General features: G+C 37.2%; 2 protein-coding genes across 5 annotated transcripts in view; one reads left to right on the top strand and one right to left on the bottom strand.

The window, feature by feature from the left end:
- Positions 1-25,571, bottom strand: part of LOC149537872 (uncharacterized) — a 144,064-nt gene that overhangs the window by 11,071 nt on the left and 107,422 nt on the right. For 2 of the 3 annotated variants that reach the window (XM_089799268.1, XM_089799270.1), the window contains one exon: positions 24,665-24,765. In XM_089799268.1, coding sequence (XP_089655394.1) covers positions 24,665-24,765 — 101 coding nt within the window. The remainder of the gene's footprint in view (positions 1-24,664; positions 24,766-25,571) is intronic. The other variant, XM_089799269.1, reaches the window with a different exon arrangement.
- LOC149537873 (alpha/beta-Hydrolases superfamily protein) overlaps positions 1-25,571 on the top strand; it is a 189,266-nt gene that overhangs the window by 85,456 nt on the left and 78,239 nt on the right. For both annotated transcript variants that reach the window (XR_016355926.1, XM_089799267.1), the window contains exon 7: positions 9,276-9,347. Coding sequence is in view for 1 of the 2 variants with exons in the window: in XM_089799267.1 (XP_089655393.1) it covers positions 9,276-9,347 (72 nt within the window). In the remaining variant the exon portion in view is untranslated. The remainder of the gene's footprint in view (positions 1-9,275; positions 9,348-25,571) is intronic.

Below are 25,571 nucleotides of genomic sequence, written 5' to 3'. Positions count from 1 at the left end.
TAGAAGTTAGCATCATGATAAGTTATACAACTAGGCACATGTCCATTAGATATGGGTTATCCTCCTTAAGCACAAAAGTAAGTGCGATGATTTGAGGATAAGTCTACAATGGTGTATCACGCAAATCAGTGTTGTAGACAACATGTGTTAAATTAAGAGTGCGAATAATTGTGTTGTCAACATGACAACTCAGTGAATGATGCCAACTTTAGTGTTGTAGACACCATATGCTGAAATAGAGTTGCGTACTTTTGTGTTGTTAACATGACAACTTATGAGAGTACATAAACTTCTAAGTGTCTCACAAAAATAAATAATAAAATAATGTAATATAATAAAATAATGCATTAACCTAAGTAAACTTAAGTAAAGTGCAAATAGTAAATACGTATTTACACCAACACTTATTAATTCAAATACGTATTTTTCTAGTAATTAAAATAGTATATTTGATAAAAATATAGTTTGGATTCACTTATTTATCTCTTAATAATGAGAAACAAAATAAGAGTTCTTGAAGAACGAATTTAAAGTGGGTGAATATATTAATAGGGAGTCTTTCCTAACTAATCAAGAAGAATCGTGTGGATTAAGAAAAATGGTAAGGAAGGTATTATTGTCCTAACTAGTGGGGACATTACAATGGTATCAAAGCATAATCTTGCCATCCTGTGGAACTTCTTAGATCATACATTGACACATCTTGGATAAAAATGGCAAGGGAACTAGCCCAAGAATTAAGAAACTTTATGGAACAAACTAATGAAAGAATTGAAAACTATACAGAAATCAAGCAACAATAATAATCAAAGTGAAAGACCTCACTGATAGAGGGATTATCATTCTAACCATGAGGAAAATGGACCCTCGTCACAAAGTTCAAGATACCCATCCCTCATTCATTCCTAGAGGAGAACATGTTGTCGAAGAAGAAACAACCAAAGATAGTGTGGAAGAAATTGCACAAATGTATGCGAACTTGGATCCAAACATTAGACAACTATTTCCTTTGAAGAATACTACAAAACAAAAATCATGGAGAATAAAAAGAAAAATCACGAAGATGAGGACATTCAAGAGAAAGTAAATAAAGTAAAACTACCATGTTTTGATGGGGCAGGAGAGGAAACTGCTCAATCATGGGTGCAAAAGTTAGATACATATCTATCATATAGTCTTATGACGGAAGAAGGTGCTATTAAGTTTGCCATACATCATCTAAGGGGTTCAGCCCACAAATGGTGGCACTATGGCAAAACTACCTTAGAGCTCAAAAGATTACTACCTATAGTGAATTAACTCAAAAGTTGATAAGTAGGTTTGATAAAAAAGATCCTGAATGGTACTTCCAAGAGCTAACTCACCTCAAACAGTCAGGAATAGTAGAAGACTTTGCTAATTACTTTCAAGACCTATCTATAATGGTTCCAAATCTATCCCAGAGCCAACTCACTCATCTATTTATAGGACTTAAAGATTCCATTAAAATCCATGTAAAACCACTTGAACCCCAAAATTTGGAGAAAGCAATCAGAAAACCCAAGAAGCTTGAATCAAATTTTCCAAAGGGCAAGAATGTTTTGAATAAGATGCAACATGCATGTGAGGAACCAAGGAAAGATGATAAGGGAAGGGAATTTTATTTTTGTAAAGAACAATGGCATTCAGGACATCAATGTCAAGGAAGGGATGAAATGATAAAGAAGGCATATGTTTCAGATGCAAAGAACTATGGAAAAAAGGACACAAATGTGGGAAAAGGAGCCAAGTCCATAGAATGGAATTAACACAAGAAGAAGAAACACCACACAAGAAAATAAAGCAAAATGATGTTGACCTCCGAAATACCCAAGTACAATGCTAGTGAAAATTTGAGGAGATTCATTCCTAAATATGGGAATAAACTAGGGAATTATGTTAGATAGTGACACAAAAATGAAAATTAATATATTATGTAAATTTAATTTATTATTAAATGATAAAATAAGAAGCCTTGATTTATGACATTCTTGGTGAGTGTCAACATATGGTTTTGACGTTCTTGGTGAGTGCCAAACATGCTTTAGGACATTCTTGGTGAATGTTAGATCTTGATTAGGAGACATTCTTGGTGAGTGTCAAATATGGTTAAGGCATTCTTGGTGAGCGTCAATCTTTGATCAAGAGGCATTCTTGGTGAGTGTCCAACATGATTATAGAATTCTCAGAGCAAGTACATACTTAGCGGAGGAGAACGTAAGTGCTACAAGAAATCAAGATAAGTTTTATCTTTCTGAAAATTGTTCTTAAGATATTTAAATTAAAAAGTATGATAGATCTATGAAGGTATCACAGTTCTAACTCAAGTTGAAATTATCATTTCGGGGTTAATCAAAGTTGCAAGACAATATAATATCGAAGGAAGCAATTTTGGGTAGGGTGGACTGTCATGACCCCTAAAATGGAAACTCAACAATTATAAATGACAAAAATACTAAAAATATAATACATCTTATACATATATATATATATATATATATATATATATATATATATATATATATATATATATATATAAACACATATAATCACATTAATGTAAACCACAAACATATATGAATAATTAGAAAAATACAATCTATTTATTAAAGTTCATTACCAGTATATATTTGTATTAGTCTTGAACAACTGTTGAACAAATGAATAAATACTTATCAATATTCCAATAATAATACATTAAGATAATTGTCTTCCAAACTTTTAAACAAAATACAACAATAAAAATAAATAAATAAGATATAATTATCATTCAAAACTATTATAATAACATTGATCGCATATCATAATTGCCAAATGCATTTTTTAAGGAAGGGGGGGGGGGGGGGGGTGAGGGGCAGTCAAAGTAATGCAGGTCAACATATGTGAACCAACATGTAACCCATTCCAAACAAACTATTATAAACTAACACCATACTATTCAAATTAAAAGGCACACAAATACTGGTATGAGCAGTCATGCCGCTTCGTGGGCCCTAACGGAGTATTTAAAGGGGTCCCGTAGGATTAAGAGGGTATGGGCATGTATTGAGGGATATATAAGTAACTTTAAGGGGGACCATAGAATTCCTTGGAGAAGACAATTAAAAAGCATAAACTATCCAAGGAGAGCCGAAATTATAGGGATCTCACATCACGTGAGATATATATGACATAAAGGTGGTATAAATCAGAGAAAATTACTTATTAAAAACAATAATTTGTTGAGGGGTCTTTTTCCATTTAAAAAGCCATCAATTATGTATAAAAATTCTCCTTAAGGGATATGTAATAGGTGATACTTTAAATATAAGAAAGAGGCATAAAAGATGGTGCATCTTATTAATTCAAATACGTATTTTTTTAGTAATTAAAATAGTATATTTGATAAAAATATACTTTGGATTCACTTATTTATCTTTTAATAATACGAAACAAAATAAGAGTTCTCGGAGAATGAATTTAAAGTGGGTGAATATATTAAGAGGGAGTCTTTCTTAACTAATCAAGAAGAATCGTGTGGATTAAGAAAAATGGTAAGGAAGGTATTATTGTCCTAACTAGTTGGAACATTACAGTGGTGATACTCCTGTGAGAAGCTTGCTCTGTAAGTATATTGTAATTTTTTATTAAATTTTGAATAATATATTGGCAACTTTTGGAGTGTAGGGTTCTTCTTCCAAAAGAGTTTTCCTCATGTTAATCATTGTGTTGTGGTATGCATATTATTGATGTCAAGTCTCTATAACTGTTGTAAAAATCTGAGAATGTTTCTGCGTGAGCCTCCCCTCAAGGCTAGTGTAGGAAATTCCGCTATCTTTATTTTCTTTCAAGTGGTATGAGATTCTGATCACCTTTGGTTTCATTTTTTGGTTGCTGGGATTTTTGAACTAACTAAGATATCAGTGGGACGTTGTGTAGAAGATGCTTTATGATCTTGTCGTGAGAAAGTTTTTAGAAGTAATTTTGAAATGTGGAAGCATAAGATGGAGGATATGTATAATAGATTGAGATTTGTGCAATGCTGTTGATGAGAATGTCATGACACCTATAGATTTAGGCAAGATTGCTTAATATGGTGTTATGGACTGCAAAGCCAATGGTCTAATTAGATTATGCTTTGTAGACTTTGTTTTTATCAATGTTTATGAAGATTCTTCTACAAAGAAGCTGGGAAAGATGCTTGGTGAGATGTATTGAGCCAAATCTTTAGTAAACAAGATTTTTTTTGAGGAAGAAACTATATTCGTTGAAAATTGGAGGAGGGTGGAGAAATTATAGACTATCTAGAGGCGTTCAATATGCTGGTGTCATAGTTAGCACTAATTAGTGTTAACATGGATGAGGGGAACTATCAGATCTTGCTTTGTTCTTTTCTTGATTTGTGGGGTTCTCTTGTTGGCTATCAACAATAGTTTTGTTATTTTCAGGACTCACAATGTGATGTTTTTTTTTGCTTTCCAAAGAGATGATGAAGGAATTCATCAATGCCAAGGAAGCCTTAGTTATTTGTGGAAGACCTAGGAAAATGACAAGAAGAATGAGAAGCATATGTCGTTGTAAATTGTAAGCTCCTATAATTAGATGCTCAATTAGGCCCCATTTGAGTGTTCTCGAGTTTCCATGTCCGTTATGCTTGATCGTACTCCACTCTACTTTTTATTCCAGCATCTTCTCTGCAATCCTAGTTGCTGAACCACATTTAAAGGCTTTTTGGAGGGAATAGGTTGGCTAGGTTGACTGATTGACCTATTCTTGAGAATAAGTTTCTGAGCTTTGCCACAATTCAAATTGGGGGATTGTTTCAACAATTAGGCAGGAAATCTTTAATCTTGTTAACTTTCTTTGAGTTTTGAGCTCTGAGATGCTTGTGAGAAGTATATAAGCAACCTACCTCAAAAATAAAAAACAGCAAAAACCAAAAAATGATAAGATTACACAAATTTCTCATAAAATGTTGGTAAAAAACAATCCTCACCAAAACCATCAAGAATTTTCTTTAGAATTTGGTCGGGGATTGTTTAGTGGTATTAGAGCACAAACACAGTTGGATTTTGATATTGAAATTCCTGCAGATATGGGTGATTTACATGAGAATAGTAGGAAGATTATTACTTACCCTTGATCAATTGGATTTGGGTCAGTATTGTGATAGGCGAGACAAAGTGAGTAGGTCTGTTTCAGTTACAGGCAATCATGGGAGTAGCTGGCTTCCTCATCAAATGATAGTGCTTTTGATTCCCCTAGATGTGACAAGACACACATACAACATATAGGTCTTTACAACTATATTTTGCTCCTAGAGGAGTGCATACCCATAGACCCACTAGAGGGCATTCAGTTCTAGGATTACTCTTATGGCAACCAATGATGAGTGGCAAGCGCTTCCACAACATGTCAGAGATGCTTTCTCACTACCCTAGTATCGTGCACAAAGCAAGGACAGTTTAATGGCTAGGGGAGATAGATGACACAAACAACAATAGAATGGTGACCTTAAGCAAGCGAGTGAAACGCTTAATTTATCAGCTTTTGATAGTAGCGGTGATGGGACTTCTTCATTTTTGTACATACTAAAGAAAAAAACTATCATTGTTGTTTTGCAGATGGTGTCTTTGAGGGTCAGGAAAATAGCGATGTTGCTATTTCGTAGGGGGGATTTCTTGAAGATTGTAAAATAATGACACTATGGGTTTTGCACTGAGCAAAGGTTGAGTACAATGCTATTGCAAAAATATAATTAGCTTGACAAATGGAGAGTAATGGATGGAGGATTAAGGGTGCAGATTTAATTAATATGTCAATAAATCAATGCTTGGATTTTACGGAGGATTGGAATCCGTAATGAAATGAATGTCATTGGAAGGGTAGAATGAAATGACAACTATGTAACACATTAGGAACAGGTGAACTGTGATCATCAAAGTTTCATTCCCAAAAACTAGGTGTTTCGTGCGAGATATTCTTTTGAATTAATGTTGGCACAAAGTTGGTGATAACCACTCTTTAAAATGGTCTCCGCATTAGTCATTCTCAATGGATAACTTGAAGATTATAATGGGTTTGCCTATGGTCGAAAGATCTTCAAATGAGGATCCCTATCTTGTGTTACAACCTAACTTGAATGAAGAAGAAGAAGAAGATACTGATGCTGTGATGGGTCCTACCTATTATGGTACCTTCAAGAGTGACATGGCTTTGCTCAAGAAAGAACAAGAGAAAGCAAAATTTCGAGATCTTTTTAAAAATTTTGGGATGGAATTGACTGATTTCAAGGAACAAATTTAAGATGTTCTAGACAACCAAGATCTTGATGATTTGTGGATGTTTTGAAAGCGGAGCGTCACTTTGCATGGATTGACGTTTGTGGAATTTTGGTAAATTTTGATTTAATTATTGAAAATGACATGTGAAATGGTCGGAAGCATGTCGCTTCCTCTTCAAGGAAATGCCAATCATTTTTGGCAAAGCATAAATAGTACTAGGGCTATATCTAGAAGATATATGTAGATAGATACAAAAAAATGGAATGTAATGTGTGTATATATATAATATATATATGCAAACCTTTTCTAAAATTTTGGGTATCATCTATTTTTGCTTTCTTCAGGCTTAGTACTGTCAATAATTAAACGAAAGATTTAATTGCCATCTTAAAGGCTTGTGCATCTTCAATTCTCGCATGTGTTCAAATATCAATAATAAATAACGAATATATGGTCTTATTCTTACTATTTAATTGGTTCCCATGTGTTGGATTAAATTCATTTGAGCGGGCCATGTGTTTTGGGTATTGATGGAGCTGCATCAACAAAAATGTATGGTTGATGGTCTATGTGGGATTCTAGAGTGTCCTGTAAAAGGTAGATAAATACCTCAAGAAAGATGACTCTACAGCCCAATGAAATAGGGACTAGTTTTTTTCGATGAAATGGGATTTAGGGTTTTTGGTAGGTTTTTATTTGCTGAACCACTTTTTTCCATCTTAGAATTATTTTATGGACAAATTAAATCTGCCTTTTCAAATGTTCTAAAAAAATGCATAATTAGAAGGTACACCGTACAACCACCTAGGTAGGGTAGAATCTAAAGAGTAGAGGATTCGACCCTTGAAGGTTATTTGTGTTCGTTGGCCAAGATTATGTATTTGGGATTGTAAGTGTTAAAGATTGTGGTCTTTTCCCATGCTGCAGTTTTGAAACCCAACAATGACAAAATCAATGAACGAGCTTGGGTGCACAAGCTCATTATTTATCTCACTTAAGCCTATGCTTGAGGACAATACTATATAGTTTGTTGAGCTACACTTAGAGGGCATGGATTATGTTTGGTGGCATCATGGTTTGGTAACCCAAAACCATGGACTTGTAATTATTCTAGGGAGCTTACTGAGCAGTTGATTGCTAGATTTGATCATAAGGATGTGGAGTTGTATTACAAAGGCTGAGTATTGATGAAATAAACTAGACATGTTGAAACTTGTATCAATGATTTTCAACACATTGATGTCATGGTCTTAGAGATGCTTGTCAAAAGTGTAGTGATGCTATTTATTGAGGGGTTACATAAGAGGTTATGGGGTTTGGTTAGGGATTCTAAGCTTAAGACCCCTACAGGAGGCTATTTCGATCATCCTAGATATTGATACTTCACCACCACCTACTTATCGGCAAGATATAAGTCTTCTAGGAGCACCGAGCCATCTTAGAGACTCCTTACACAACCCAGTAGTGCCCCCCCCACCCCCCAAGATGGTTTAGGAGATGCACAATGATTTGAGAAGGAAACTTTGCTTTTTGTGTAAGGAGCCTTGGGATCCTAGGCATCGATGTCTTGGGAAAGGCAAGACACATCTCATTGAGGTGCATTCAAAGGTGGATGGTTAAGATATACTAGATTTAAAATTAGAGGATAATAGTATTTGAGGGTGAGTAGGAGACTCAATGAGTTGAGCTAGGAGAGGAAGGTGCATTGACTAAGTCTAATGTAATCATTTCCTTACTCGTAGGAGTACCTAAGATTCATCCCTTTCCCTTGATGGGAGTGCAATGTGTGACTTGTCCGGTTGACAATGGTGTGAGACACAACTTTAAGAGATTGGTTGCTAGGTGTGGATTGCAAACAAAGGATTTTCTTGGGTTTAGTGTGATAGTTGTAGATGGGCTCTCTATGAGATGCACCAAGGCAAATCTACTACTTGGCATATAGATCAAAGATTGCACCTTGATGAATGACTTCTATGTTGTAGGTCTTGGTGAGATTGATGAAGCATCGGGCATCTAGTGGTTAGAGTTTCTTGGCAGGTATATCGAAGATTTCAGGATGATGGAGTTAAGAGTTTATGGCTGATGGTAAGAAGGTAGGGCTTAGGGCTCTTTCAGATGGTAAGCCTGTAATAATTTCAAGATTTAGGTTGGAGTGTTCCTTCAAATATCATGGTGACAGCAGCATAATGACTCCTATTGATGAGGAAACAAAGCTGATCCGCAGTGATGTTGATGACAACTTATTTGTTCGTGGGTTTGAGGGAATAAGCATTGAGGATGCCAAAAGCATGAATGAAGATACAAAAATCAATCCTAATTTTCGGGCATGAACAGTAGAAGTTCCCTTCTTCATTTTTACGAGTTTGCAGATTTTACACTTGCTTGAATAGTAAAGAAGAGACCTTAAACTTTGGCATTCAAGATGTAAAGATTGAGCATGAAGTATACAAGAAAAAGATGCGTGCATCAATTGAAGATTTATGAGCAAGCTATGACTGTAATTCTGAAGTTAATAACACAAGTGACATAATTTGTCTTCCTCAAGATATTGTAGTTTCAAATCATGGAGAGGATAATGATTTGTATTCTGCAATTGAGGGTGCACACAGTGCAAGCATAAGAATGCTTGGTTTTACAATATCATTGTGTGAAACATGAATATTCCTTAGATAAGAAATCCAAGATTAATTTAACTAGCATATACTTGAATGTAAATATCTATACAAAAGTTTATCTAAATTTTTAATCTTTTACAGCTATAAAATATCAAATGATAACTAAATAAATCAACAGGAATGAGTATGAAAATATAAAAAATCAAGTACCTTCATTATATGTTACTTGTTATGATAGAAGCATTTCAACCCTGTTTAGATTTGTAAGGAGATGAAATATATACATATCTGTTAATATTACTTCTGTTTGAGAATCACTTCTATGTTGTGATTTTCTTTATTGGTCACATGGTAGCATTTATTCATTCGGTATATGCAGGTTTCCACTTCTAGGAGAATTCACATGTCAAAATGCAATTATGGCAGAACGATTCATTGAAGGAGGAAGCCCGTATGTATTTTACAGCTTGAGTATAATTTTCTCCAAATGTTTTCTTAGCTGAATTACTGAAAATCATTTTCTTAATGACATCTAGCTGTCAATTCTAATTGTACTTGAAAATGATAAAGCATTTTTGTTTTAATTAACCATTTTGAACAATCTCTTGCTTTTTGAAAATCACTGCTGTTTCTTATTCCTAAAGGAGATGCTTTATTACATTGTACTTAATTTGTATTTACTTAGGATATTTTAGATTTGTTAACCATAATTCAAAACAAAATGTCAGCTCTAAGTTTAATAAGATTCTAATTGGCTCAAGGGATGAGACTCTCAAGATTACCTTGATGAATTTCTATTTTTTTCCCGCCATTTTCTTTTGACCATTATTTTGTCATCGTTTTATAACCTTTTGACTGAAATTGGGATATGTTAGCCCCGTGCTCTCAAAAGACCCAACTTTGTGGCTAGAATGTGGTGAAAAGATAGCACCATACATTCATTAGTGGAAAGCGAAAAGAAATAGTGGTGTTTTAGATAACACCATACATTCATAAGCTGCCCCTATGAAACTTCTTTTGCAGTCAAGATATGTATTAGTGGTGCCAAATCAGTTGCGCTTCCTATCAAATTGTCAGATTATCAATGTTGGTCTAGTTTTGATAAAGATAACAATATTTTCATATTGGTGTGGATGCAGATTACCAAATGAAAGGTATCGAGTCACTATTGGCTTTGAAGCTTTAACACAAATAGGAAAAGGATGAAGGCTGTAATGTCCCCAACTGGACAATCTTAGGAAATAGACAATTTTCCTATTAAGGTAAAATGATGGAAAATGTTTAAGTAGATGCCAAACCCTACTGATGTTAAGTTGATTAGGAAAATAAGAATCTTGCAAACCCTTGTCAATCAAAATAGACAACTATGAACAGTGGATCCAATATCCCACAAGATAATATGTATTTTGGAACCTTCCAGTGAGGAAAATATAAAAAACGTATTGGCAGATCTTGCGTACAAAACCTATTAAAATGCATGAAACTCTTAAGCACACTTCCCCATGGACTATAGATTATTTCTGAGGGTAGATTGGACTTTTGTGTCCAAAAAGAAAGCCGCTGCAAGCTTCAATTTTTGTAGAAATTAGATCTAGAATGAGATGCTTTACTACCAATCTTATTTTAGGTAAAATTTAGCATGCATGTAAACCAAAATAATTTGTGATATCCAATAAAACCTGTATCAACATGCAAAATCAACCTGCTACATGATTATGAATTTATGACAATGATTACTAATTCCTCCTCACATTAATTAGTAATTTCCACTTAGAATGGTCCAAAATACATACCACCCATACATGTACTAAATCCCTCAAACATACAGGCCAATGGAGCTGTATGATACTGGCAGTTTGTAAACATGTAATGTCCCCATATTTATGCTAACTATAAACAACATTAGAACACTTATATGGTCAGGGAGTGACAGACCTCCACTATCTAGTTCTACAAATAGTTTGAAGATAGTTAGAAGTTGTACAGAGCAAGTAGATAGTTTGAGTGATTAAGTATTTGGAAAATCATGAATAAGACTATTTTCCTTGAGTAGCATTAAGAGGTGCAACATACTAAAAATTGATAAACAAAGTTCACTAATTCCCTAATGTATTTGTTTAAGTTTTTTTTATTAGTTGAGAGTAACGACTATATATATTTTTGAAATAGAGAATAAAATAAATGGAGTCACTTGTACTCTAATCTAGAACAGTTTAATAACACAACAATGTCCCAATTAAGATTATAATTTTTGAGGAAAGAGATATTAAGAACAGTACAATTTAAATAAAGCATACTCTCAAAATTAAATTACTTCTTAAAATGAAAGGAAGAAACATGATCTACTCATAAGAGACTGAAATACAATCTTTCAAAACTTAAATTCATCTATACATTACAACTACTACACTTGCAGCCAAACTAAATAAATACTCACAATATTTGGGAAGAATTTGAGAATTGTTAAAAGAAGGTCCTGCATGATCAAATGTTTCCTGTGTCTTCTGATCAGGTCTTAATCAGGGGGAAAAGGTATCACTGGGGCATTTAACCACCCAACCATGGATCATACTCGAAGGGCCAGGCCTACTTCGTGCCTCGAAGTAGACCTGGCCCTTCGTGAGGGATGGCAGATGCTATAGTCAAGACTCTTAGGAATCTGGTGTAGAATCACGTACAACATTGTTGATTGTACCCTGTAGTCATGTGCTACTTTGGTATGACACCTAATGTTTTTGTATCTGGTGACTTCATTCTGACTGCCATTAACTCATATATTGGCCAAAGATTTCCATTATCTGGAGTCAACATCTCACCTTCCCACTTGACCGTAGGTTTGGGAAAATGTTTTAATTTTTAAACATTTACTTAAGGAGTATGTTGTGTTTTCTAATTTCCTCCTAATTATCTTGGTTCTGCTCATGGGATATTGTTTCATGATGCCATAGGTAGTAGTGAGTTATCACTCCTTAATCGAATCTACTAAGTCAGGTTATTAACTTTTTAGTGCAGCTGTCCTGCTGCCAAAGATGCTGTTGTGGTTGTAGATATGTAATAGTGAATTATCACCCTCCCCTCTGACTTTTTCTAAGTCAACATGGGATGTTCAAGGACAGCTTTCCTGCTGTTTAAGATGCTGATGTGACATAACTTCTTAATTTTCTGAGATTGCAAACAGACTTGGATCAGAGGATACACTCCTGTATAATTGATCAATGCTGATGTTTTAATGGACAATTCTTGTGATTTAAGGATCAGCTGAGCTGACAGTTTTCTTTTGTACAGTTAATCTCTATTTTCCCTCGAATTTCTGGGACGGGGACGACAGGGGACAGCGGGACGGCAAATTATTTTGCCGGTTTTTTTTGGAGGGGGGGGGGGGGGGGGGGGGACAGCAAATGGGGATGACTATATATATATATATATATATATATATATATATATATATATAAAAGGAAAATCCGAAAATATAAATTATATAGGGAAATTTGCATATATATATATATATTACATTCATATAAAGACATGAATAAAGCATGCTATTTAAACATCATCGAACCTTAACATACAACATTTCAATAATCAAATTAAATGCTCAAAATGCTATAATGCATTCATAATTTGGAATTATTGTAAATGTGGATGTAATATTAAAATAATAACAAAAAAAATTCAAATGTACCTAAGAACATAATTTAGAATTCAATCTCAATAGCAACATGAACAATAACCTACCTTCCAAATTGAAACACACTACTATCATTTAATTCTGAAACTACACTTTCAATTCATTGTAAGTGGACTAATATTATTATTAATACAAAAGGGTTCTCTATACAGATCTGATCATGATGTAAGTTTGTTATAGTAGGACGGTATCTTGATGCAACTTCAATATTCATCATATCTTCCACAAAGGACCCAGATCAACCCAAGACCAACCTAGCACTGATTTAATGTCAAAAAATGACATAAGGATGCATGTTCTAGGTCTATAATGCACTTTAGACTTTCCCAGCACCTTGCAAACAGTCTGCTATATAATTTTGAGCATGTAGTGTGACTATAACAACAATATTAATTCCACGATTCTTTGCATAATGTTGTCAAATACTAATTAGAGGGCCCCAACTAGCAGGATTTAACTATCAAACAGTAATAAGCATGTTAGGTTGAACTTGGAAGGAGGGGCCCTCTTTAAAATTAAATTTATTTTTTCTAAGTGCTGATGTTGTCTATAAAATTGGGCACGCCAGCCGTCCCGAGGACTTCCAAAGTGTCCCCAATTGTCCTTGGGATGTTTGGACGTCGAGTTTCTCGAAGTCCCCAAGTTTCTAGGATGTTTCCTGGGAATTTTCAGAAAACGGGGATGGGGGGATGTCCCATACCCATTCCCCCGTACTTGGGACATCCTCGTTTCCGAAATGTGGCCTTTTTGTGGGAATGCGTCCTCGAGGTACATAGGTCAATCTATTGGGTGTTACCCAATTCCCTCGTGCATTCCTATAATTCTTATCAGGATTCAGATTAGTTTGATGATATGATTCCATGAATCTCTTTAATGAGGTTAGTACTCAATAACTAACTTGTAAGGTATTGACGAACATATTTGGGTTAGAACTACAGTTGCTGCAGTTTATGTTTTAGTTCATGTTGCTATTATGTTTACACATGCACAACATTTGTGCTACTAAGTAGGAGCAAATTGGTCTTGAGACTTCCTATTCATTGGACCTCTCTTCTTGTCAATATAGAATTTGTTGGTGTATTTTATTGAAAGGTCTGCAAGTATAAGAGTATCACTTCTTACTGCTAAGAGAAAAACTTGGCGTGGACTGCTCACTCAATACATTTACTCAATGGCTATTTCCTCCTACCTTAGTTTGGATTATTGCGGAAACAAGTTTTCTTTCTTTTTGTTTACTTCTAATGGCAATAGACTTCATTAAAACTTCTACCTCTATTCAAGCTAAATACTAAACAGGGCCAAGAATTAGTGCTAGCAGAATTAGATCCAGTCTCTTAATGGCAAGAAATGGTAGAAGAAATTTATAGAGTCAATAGCATTTCTCTACAAACCTAGTGTGTGAATCATGCCAGCTTAAGTACAAGCAAGAAGGTTTCCTCAATAACTTCTATAAATACGACAAGGAAAGTTCAGAACATAGAGTCGTTTAGAATTCTTTCAAGCTTTTAGCTAGTTTAAACGATAGCTCCTTCTTCATGTTCAATACAGGACTAACAAAGTAGATTTATTAATGGCAGAAGAACACATACTTGTAGTTTTTCATCTAGATTGAATCAGGAATGCCAATGTCCACACTCTGTTAGCCGACTGGATGGTCCCGGTGGTGTTTCTGTAGCCGACGGAATGATTGTCGTCGGTGTTTTGTATTTTGTAGCCGACGGGTAAATAGTTTGTAGCGGACATAATGTTTGTGGCCGACGGACTCCTCCAGGAAGGTTCGGCGGATAGTATTTATATCCCGTCTGGGATCATTGTAAATCATCTTCTATTACTCATCTTATGAAGCATAATGTATGTCTGGCATATGCGAATATAATTCTGCTGTTCGTGTTCGTGTTCCATTGTCTGTATGTGTTGAATTCTTTACCAGTACAGTAAACATTTGGCGCCGTTGCCTTATGAATCTAGAAGGTGGGAGGAATGAAGATTAATGCCAAATCAACTTAACAAGGATCGGAATAAGGTCAAGGGAAAAGATGGAACCTATACTGCGCAAGAGAATTTAATTCTGGCACAGCAAGCCGAACGTCGACGGAGATTTCAGAGGATTGCCGATGGAAACCAGAGCGCCAAAGAATTGTTGGAGGAGACTCGGCAGCGGGTGGAATTGGTGGAAGAAGCATAGGAGGAGTTCTTGAATTTGTGTTCGCTGAGGGAAGAAAATTTAGACGGAAGAGCATCAACTCGCACGGCTCGCAGTGCCGAGGGAGCACAAGCGTAGAGTGACCTTCATCCGGGATACACTTCCACGAGAGACAACTTCAGAAGATCCTTCTTCTTCACCAAGGTTTGCAGCTGTTGAGCCCTCCGGTGTGGGAGTGCAGACCTCCGGTGTTGGAGTAAACAGCGCAGGACCCAGTAACGCCTCTCTACCAACTTCAGTTGTGATGGCGAGACCCAAAGAAAAGTTGCCGAAGTTTGAAGGCGATGGTACAGCCGACCCCATCCGACATTGTAAGACATGTGAGACGATTTGGCGGGCAAATGGAATCACAGATGCCAACGAATGGGTTAGGGAATTTTCGGCAACCCTACGGGGTATGGCAATTGATTGGTTTGCGGATACGGATCCACAAAAGCTAAATAGCTGGGATAACATTAAAAAGGAGTTCCTCGCGGAATTTAAACTCTTGTGGGATGATAATGAAATCGTAGCAGAGATTTTCAATACCAAACAGGGGAAGCACAAAACTGTCCACGTCTACGCCAGGAGATTAAAAGACTTAATAAACAAAATGGAAAGCAAGCCAGTGGATGGATTGCAGAAAAGATGGTTTGTGGACGGCTTACGCTTGAAGTTGCGGAGGAAAACGAAAATTGTGCCACTGTCATATGCGGACGCGTATAGCAGAGCATTGGACCTTGAAAGTGAGCAGAAGACAAAGAAGAAGAAAACTAGCTCCTGTGATTCTGATGACGACGAGCCTGCCGGAGATGATAGCAACGACAATGAAGGCAGCAACAAGAAGGTTCGTGCCCTACAGAAGGATATGATCTGCATGATCAAGGAGTTTAAAAATATGCAGAAGGACCCAAAAGCCTGTGAGCTGTGGTGCACAGATTGTAAGACCGATGGTCATACTAAAGGATCGTGTCCGAAGAACCAATTTTGTGACATTTGTCAGATCATAGGCCATTCCACAAAAGAGTGCCCCTTTAACATGAAGACAAGAGGATCTCCGCAAGTGTTTCTTACACAGGAGGCTTCCCTATCGAGCATTAGCGGAAATACAAATAGTACAGGTGCCACATTCGGCGGATACAGGAATAATAGTAGAGGGCAAAATACCAACAATGCGAATAATAATAATGGGAGCCGAAGTCGAATCCAGTATGATGCAAATGGACGGCCGATCGTTCAATGCCGAGCATGTAATTTGTGGGGTCATTTTGCGCGGGATTGTACAACGGCAAACACAGCCAAACTACTGTGCAGATGGTGCGGACCCGACGATCACGAAGATTCCAAGTGTTCAAAGTCTGGAGTAAACTTGATCACTGTCGGCACGGATGTAGAGGAGGTTCTGGCAATTACACGGAGGCAAGCGGAGGAAAAGAGAAAATTGGGGGAAGCGCATGTGGAAATTGTAAAGGCATCATCGGCAGGGACATCTCAGTTGAAGGACATCACCGGCACCTTGGCAAGGAACTTCGCAAAACAAAACATTGTACGACAGATCTTACAAACGGAGGTACTGGTCAAGATAAGTGACCACCTCCTCACAATGCCCCAGTTACGGACGACCATTCTAAATCATGCACCATTTCCGAAAGCAACGGAGGACACAAGAAGGGATAGTAGTGCAACAGCGGCAATAGACCCAATGCTTCTGGCTCTCACGACGGGAAGGCATCCGGCGGTCGTCGAGATGGGAATTTTGGGAAAGGTTCTGACAGACACAATTGTCGACGGAGGGTTCGGCATGAATGTGTTACCGGAGGATACCTGGAAGAAGTTGGGAAAGCCAACCTTATGGCCACCTGCATTCCAGTTGCTCACGACAGACCAACACGGAATCAAACCGTTGGGAATCTTGAAGGCGCAACCGGTAACTATTGGAATGCAATTATTTTTATTGGATTTTGTGGTTATTCCATTGAAAAGAAAAGGATATGATGCTATTCTGGGACGGGATTGGTTGGTGCAAGCAAAAGTAAAACATGATTGGAAACGAAATACCCTATCAATGGAGGGCGGAGGCAAAAGATTCACAATTGACCTGCACACGCAAATGGTCGGCGAGGAGGCAGCATCGTCAGATTCTGAAGGTGAAGGCGAGAGTGATGACGAAGGAAAGAGGAGAATGGAACTGGACGAAGGAGGAGTATTGAGACTTGACGGAGGATCGAATGACGACGACCTGGACTCGGTGAATGGCCTTTACCACTAGTAGATAGAAGACTATGAATTGTTTCCGAGTTGTAATATGCTAAGGGTCGACGAAGGTGAGAAAAAAGAGGAAAATGAGTGTCTGAAGAAATACAGAGCAGCGAAAGAAGGAAAGGCGGTTACGTTTGAGGCTAAGGGGAAAAACATACAGTCCAAACCTAGAAAAAAGAAAGATCCCACCATTCGGTACATGGTGAATGGACCTCACAGGAGGAAAAGAACATTGCACCATAAAATTACTTGAAGGGTACCGACAGCAAGGAAAGAAGCTAGATGCGCGACGATCGCAGGCACAGTGGGCGACGGAGGTAACACAGAACAGACATAAGGCGTGGCATGACAAACTCAGTAGGTTTCAGTCGGGGCAGTTGGTACTCAAGTGCGACGATCGAGATGAAATCAAATAGGAAAGTTTTAAGGCAAGATGGGTTGGACCATATCAGACCTGGGAGGTCGGCGACAATCGGGTGATAAAATTGGAGACATTGGACGAGCAAGAGGTGCCTTCGGTAGTCAACGGATTTAAATTGCAAATATATGGTGCCAGGAAGACTTCGTCGCTGTCATAGAATGGCCAGCTGACTCCGTCGTCGTTGCAGAATGGCGACGCCTGGAGGCAAAATTGAGGTGCTGTCTTTCTATTTTATTTTATTTTTGTCAAAAAAAAAAAAAAAAAATTGGAAAAAAAAAGAGAGCAAAATAAATAAATAAATAAAAAAACCTCCGCGGGAGGTGCCCCGTGGGCACCTAGCCGCGGGAGGTGTTCCGCGGACCTCCTCCGCGGGAGGTGCCCCGCGGGTGATGTTCCGCAGACCTCTTCCGAGGGAGGTGCTCCGCGGGCACCTGTCCGCGGCAGCTTGTACGGAGGTCCTCTTTTCGTGGGTTATTCATGCCGTTTTCAGGCTCGGATGCTCGTGTTCGATTCCCTCCTTTAACTCACTGCCGCACTCTGAGTTCCATGCGGGTTGTCTCTCCTTCTTGTTTGATTTGCCGTGGAATAATTTTTTGCCTTATTTGTGGAGGTCGGATTCAACATTCCTCTTGTGGTTATCTGCTTGTCGGAGGTCGGTGGGAAAGGTGTGCTTGGTTACGGCATAATTTTGTTGGCCTCTTCCATGGGGTAACGGGCGGAGGAAACTCAAAATTAAAAAAAAGAAAAAGAAAAAAAAGACGACAGATTCAAATTGTTCAGAATGAGTTACAGATGATGCCAAAGGAAAGGGAATGCATCCGTGGTTGCCAAAAAGAGTGTAGAATCGGCAGAAAATGACAAAGATGGTGTGCTCCGTGCATTTCTGTGTGGGTTGCGAAGTGCTAATTTGGTGCCCCAGGACCTCGCGGGGGCGTTGCCCCTTGGACCCCCATTCGTTGTGGATATCAGTCGTGGGAGTCTAACCAGTTGAGAAGAGTTGAAGTTGTTGCAGGCATGGACTTTCTATGTACCAGAGGCACTGGGAGTAGGTGTTGGCCAAGAGGCTGTCTTGGTGGATGCATAGAGAGCTCGGGAGGAGCTAATCATCCAGTTGGAGGCAGTGCAACGACACTTAGCTCAGTGGACCCAGTGTTGGAAGCAGAGAAAGCAACACAGGTGGCTATCAAGGTCAGCTTGAGGAGACAGTATTGTGTTAGCAGAGGCTACAGATGTAATGGGATGAATGTGGAAGTGATGTGACAGAAGCAGATTTTTTGTTGTAGTCACTCTGTTAATGTATTTTGTTTGTTAATTTGTTTTAGATATTTTGTAATTGTCGTTCGGAGACGACTTTTCTTTTTGGGGGGGATGGTGTCAGCCGACTGGATGGTCCCGTCAGTGTTTCTGTAGCCGACGGAATGATTGTCGTCGGTGTTTTGTATTTTGTAGCCGACGGGTAAATGGTTTGTAGCGAACATAATGTTTGTGGCCGACGGACTCCTCCGGGAAGGTTCGGTGGATAGTATTTATATCCCGTCTGGGATCATTGTAAATCATCTTCTATTACTTATCTTATGAAGCATAATGTATGTCTGGCATATGCGAATATAATTCTGCTGTTGGTGTTCGTGTTCCATTGTCTATATGTGTTGAATTCTTTACCAGTACAGTAAACACACTCGACTTTTGTTGCACTATTCTCAGTTCTCAAGTATTTTCTGTGGGTAAGTAACTCCGACCCCTCCTACATACCTCCTTTGCGTTCGGTTTCTAACAAGACTTTCCAAAAAATGATATCCTTCTCCGTTCTTGAATGAAAAATAAAAAGGTGATACCTCTCTATTGGAAATTCGTTTCAGTATATTCTACCCTAATTCCCTTGTCTTCGAACATAATGGCATTGTTTTCAATCCACACCGTCAAATTGTTTGAGGTGGTCCTCCTCCGCCAAGTCCCCATCGTGCTAAGGCTCGTACTGTTTCACAATAAGGATTCCTTTCCTTCAAAATTCCTAATGTTTGTAATATCACTGGGTGACAATCCTTTAAACTAGAAATGTAGGAATATAGTGTATGGTAGGGTGATGAATGAATTTAGAGAAAGTGTAGATGACCTATGGGGGAGTTCGAATCCAACGTTAGAGTCATGAAATAAATAATAACATTGTTTTGGTCACCTAAGGGTGTAGGAAAGTTTCCACGATAAAGATAAATTTTCATGATAACAATATAATATTGAAAAAGATCCCTAGCAAGTTTTAAGGTGAATTTATTAAAATTTGAAATTTCTAACGTTTTTAATTATATTGAAATTCCATCTTCTATTTAATATCAAATTTATTAAGGCTATAATAACATCATGTTCAGAAGAGTGCAGGTAATAAGATAGGATAGGTTATTTGCTGATCTCCACGAAACTAGATTGGTCAGGAGGAATGTTTAAGAAGATAAATTGTTAATTTCGTTAGGAGAAAACATAGAGGTGCACCCCTAGAGTTTAGTCACCTTGGTCACCTAGGTACAATTTTGTTAGAAGTTACCACTCTAGGTTCTCTTGGACTCCACCATCCCCTTTCTCGGGCCCCCTTCATGTTAGCCATGGTACTTCTTGCATCCAGTTCAGAATAAAGGTGGTTAAACATTTATGGTAAATATGAGTAGTAAAATTCTCAACATGTAATCAAATTTGTTTTGTCCATTAAAGCCATTAGTAATTAGAATTAGTTCGATTAACATAACTAATTGTTAACAACCTTAATTACAATTTGAGGTAAAATCAAATAAAGTTAAATTTGAGAAAAATAAATTTGCAATACCCTAAGTTCGGAAACTAGAATCCGGCTAGGGCATAGCTTGCAAAACCAGAGTTATTCCACATAAACCACTTAGGGCACAAATGTTTGTATCACTGTATCATAATAACCAATACCGTTCAGGGCAACAAAACCATTGTTTTGATTAGATCTCTTCCCTCTTAGGGCACATTTACAAAACCATTATTGAAATAGAACAATTCTAGGACATCAAATAGTAAAGACATGTGCATAGTAGTATCAAAAGAAGGCGGTGTGATATATCCTCCCCCTTATGAGTTTGCATATTCTACGGTCCATGGGTTTCCCACAAACCCAGTCTTTTTTGGAAAATGACTAAGAATTCTAGGGTTAATAAAATTTCCTGTTGTAATGAGAATGGATATCGAGTACCCATAAAGTGTACCTACCACCTCTATAGGTGCTACTTGAAAGTCTGCTTGTCGACTGTTTACTATTGCGTGAATTCTCTGTTGGAAGGCATTTTGTTGGCTAGGTAGTGGATTTTTCATTGGCGGTACATTTTGGGTCCTGGCAGGGCACTGGTGCATTTGGTATTAGAGCTACCTGGTTCAACACTAGACTTGGGCTCGCCCCAAAACTATTACTAAATTGACACAGGCATTTTTGATGTTTTCTAGGATGCCCATCATTATCCAAACAAATTGAAAGGGGCCCCGCAACGCAAGCCAAGTGAAGATAGAAAATGCCCTTAGCAAAGACTTCAACTATTCTCAAGTAGAGCCCTTGTCAGATCATGAAACCATGGCCAGTGCCCTCAAGAGGATTAAGTGTCAGAGACGCAAGTGGACACCTTAGGTGAGAGCATAAGGCAAGGCTGCACTACTTGCCGAAGGTAAACTAGTTCAGGTACCAAAAACATCAAGTAAGAACCAATAGGTTTCAAACCAAACGCTTACCAAGGAAATGAAACAAGATGGTCCAATTCAAAATGCCGTGGTAACAACTGCTCTTGTTATCCCACGACCTGGATTTTGTCTAATACCATTAGACTTTCTAGACTAGGAAGAGCCCATCAAAGATAGTGAGGGCGAGGAACTATGCATGGGGTGTACCTAGTAAGGACACCTAGAGTGGAGAAATACTCCAATAAGGAGTTATGTACATAACATTTTGCTGTGACCCTTTTGGGATGATGTAAATGAAAGTTTGCAAATGTTAAAAGAGGTATGAGGATGAACCACAATCCATGATGATAGGTATCTCCAGCAAACACCACCAAGCTCACAAGTCATCAAGGACATTGTTAAGGCACAATCACCTAATCAACATGTAGCCAGGATTTTACCACCTCGTTTGAATAGTAAATCTGCAATCAGTCATGTTGACAAGATGATATCCTATGTCAATTGTCATGAGAACAAGGAAGGCTCACGGTACTAAATGAAGCTATATATCATCATTCAATATCAACACCTTCATTATAAGTCCAGAAATCATCATGACCATCGAGAAGATGATATGAATACCATCATATGCATCCACTAGGTACTACCACCAGGATATACGATTTAACAATAGAAGAAAACCTATTTAAGAATCATCATCATCGAATAACTATGCATACAATACAAAATGATGATTGCAAAGGTATATAAATATTACACCATTATAAGCCTTTCAGTTCTTAACATTTGGTGCAAAGAACATGAAGTAGATCATCACTATTATCATTTTGTAGAAGATTGACCATCACATATTGAGCATCGACATAAGACAATGGGAAATTGATTATTCTAGATCAATTGGTGTATGAACGCTTAAGATATCATTCCTTTGTCAATCACAACAAGACATATCAAAGATCCATTATTATTAAATTAGGAGACCTTGTCAATATTCGATGAAAAAGAACAATATTAGCACCTGATTTACCTTGATCATCGAGCATGATTATAAAGGAATTATAATCAATGAGACAATGCAGATGATCATAAAATAGTAAGTTGCCGATTCGGATTCAGGTTCAAAATTTGTTCAATTTTTTTGGGTTGGGTTCAGATTCATTTTGCGTTCATTTGTACAAGATTATATATATATATAATATATATGTGTGTGTGTGTGTGTGTGTGTGTGTGTGTAATATGCAGCAACAAATAAGTTCATACACCACTATGCTAATATTAAAGCAACATAGAATATATACTACCATATATATTAGCGTTTTAGTCCAAATGACATACCAAAATGCCGAAATACACCTCCATATCAATAAATCAGTTCAAAAACAATAATGTCAACATCAATAACCAGCCATCACAGATCAAATGTCATAAAAAACCATCAAACAAATCATTACCATCCTGCTGTTGCAAATTAGAAGCCCAAAAAGTGCCACTAGCAATATCAGCCTCAAGAGCAACCTCAACATTACTAGGTAGCTCGTGATCATCATTATCAATTGCAAGTGCATGAAGACAGGCAACCAAATCTTCCAACTCTACACACTTTTTTTCAACATCCAATGCTTTGCCTCGCTTTTTTTGTAAGCACTGTCTTTGTGTGTCGTGGGCCTCAATTTTGAATGCACATACACCAGTCTTTTGCCTTCTTGGAATGTAGTATATTGCGTTTTATTGAGTGGATGGAGTATGTGCTTTACTTCCTTTTGGATGATGATGAAATAACAACCTATCAAGATTTTGAATTTTGAAAGTAGAGAGTTAACAATTTTGAATAAAAAATCTTTAAAATATAAATTCCATATTTATCAAAAAGACTTTAAAAATTAACATCTTAATAACTAAGAAGGGCTGCCTCATATCTTTGCACAACTTTAGGATCTTTATATGGGGGCAACTCTAGAGGTACTCTCCTTGAGGACCAATTGTTTGTAATACCTGGGGCTCAATGCAAAGGCAATGAGATGCATAGGGATAGTCATTTTACTCCATCTCTCTACCATGATTATCTGTAGTTCCTTAAAGAATTTTTTTTCAAGAATTTGCTCATTTTCAATTATGATCTTTTTAATATCCTCAATCATCAAGTATATGTCATCATATACCTCACCCAAGCAAGGCCTATCCATGTCAATGTATTCGATCACACTCAAGATAGGCTCAATAAACCTTAGGAGGTACTTAGCACGATCCCACCAAGAGTCATCTACTATCATTGTCTTATTGACAACTTACTTGATACTACTAGATTGCCTCCATCTGCTCCAATTACCATTGATTATCATTCCAAAAAATGCCTTTTTAACCTTCACAAGGTGTCTCAAAACAATAGGGTTGGAGGCAAAATATGTGATGTTCTTGACCTCTATGTATGCAACAAACAATGTACAAAATATGATGGATCCGTGGGCCATACGGTAGTGCTAGCTTTGGAGGGCTGTACGGATGATAATGGAGGCCGTACGATGGAAGACAAGGTGGCCGTACGATAGACACCTACATCGTACGATGGCTTATAACAGTTCATATAGTGGTATTGGTAGGGCCGTACGGTGGATTAGTTTGTTGTATGGTGGAGGGGGTGAGAAGTACGATGGAGGTGGATGGATGTGCAACAGGAAGGCCGTACGGTCAAAGGTACTATGTAGTAGGAGGGTCATACGGTCACATATATTGTGTAAGAGGAAGTCCGTACAGAATACAAGGGATGTTGTACAAATGGTGTATTGTTCTTGATCGACTATTCTCCTAGAGTACGGGAAGATGAATGGTGTGCAGATAGTGGGAAAACTCAATCATGCAATTTAAACTTGGAGATCTGAATTCATTAGATAGCACCAAACAATAATGAAATATAGAACACAAAACCTTAAATGAGATTTTCCAAAAGATGGTGCTCCGATTTGCCAGATCCGAGCGAAGTGTTACAGGCGACGGAATAGGGTGAGGGTTAAATCCCACCGAGACCAGATAAATCAAATAGGGAAGGTCTTTCACTTCCAAAATGGCGAACAACAGAGAAATTTATAGTACAGAGAAAATAATCCAAATTGCATACCTAAAGACTACCTACAAGTCGTGCTTAAATACCTGTCAAGAAAACTTCCAAGGATGTACAAAGATAGCTGACGATGACACAAACTACAAAAACAAAATAAAATGGGTCCGAGATATATTAAATCAATCGACCCATTAACAATAGTTTGATAAATTATTTATTTTATAATGGGAATTGTTACTTAATTTTAACACATGTTAAAATTCAGACATGAAAATTTTATTCTACTAAAAGCACATTTCATTTGATATTTGAAAGAATATAAATGTCCTTGTATCATTCATTTCTTGAATATACAATTGATATTTTACAAAATAATGAAATGCTTAAGGCAAAGTATTTCACACAAGTCGTGAATACAATTGCGTTTTTATATGTACTAAGAATAGAAAAAATAAAACATATGGGAGAAAGTTAGAGATAACCAGTCATTGCCTTTCAGACTTTGACTGGTTACATGTTTTGTTGTTGCATTGTCGCCCATAGTGCAGCTCTCGATTTGGTAAGCTCCCAGTTCCTCGTTCCCCTGCGAGAGAAAAGAGGTGGGGTTAATCTTTATGATCTAAGCAATGACTAGTCACCTATAGCTACATTCTTGCACATGTTACATTTTTCCTATTATGAATACATACAAAAATGCAAAGTATAATGTCAAAGGGACGTATTATTTTGATATGAAACCTTTCATTATAATCAAACACAGGCATTTTCAGTTCATAAGAAATGGTTTATGACTGTCACGAGCCTGTGCTCGAACATCATAAAATATTCTTATTTGTTATGATTGCATCTATTTCATCAAAACAAAGTTTGGGCATATGTTGAATAAGTGAATAGAAGCAACTCTCTAAGTAATACAATGCAAGGGAATGCAGAGAGCTGCAGTGGTAGAGAAAGTTTTGACGTGTTTATGTAACAGATACATGAAACTATATTGCAAACAATGATATCTTCCAGAAAATCCAACACAACAGTTACTAGCAGTTACAAAGAAACAACAGAAGAATCTGAATATACCAAAGCATTCTAAATTGAAAAAGGAGTAACAAGCACAAAGATATGCACACATACATTCTCACTGTTACTAACTGAATATTCTAAAGTCTACATCAGACAAAAAGGAATCAAATGATTGCAGCATGTTGGATCAATGCGGAAATAAAATGATTTCTATTTGGAAAGAGAAATCTCAGTTAATGTGCAGGCATTTAATATACAGGTCAACAATGTTTTTTATGGCATTTCTCTCAAATCTACAAGATCAGTATGATGATAATCACAAAGCATGATAAAAGATGAGCATTCAGTCAAATCCATACAGAAATCAGACCA

Source organism: Cupressus sempervirens, chromosome 9 (genome assembly GCF_028749045.1).
Source record: "Cupressus sempervirens isolate cs-2001-9-10 chromosome 9, ASM2874904v1, whole genome shotgun sequence".
Classification (NCBI taxonomy): domain Eukaryota; kingdom Viridiplantae; phylum Streptophyta; class Pinopsida; order Cupressales; family Cupressaceae; genus Cupressus; species Cupressus sempervirens.
Note: the sequence above shows the minus strand (reverse complement) of the source record. Positions and strands in the feature narration are given on the sequence as shown.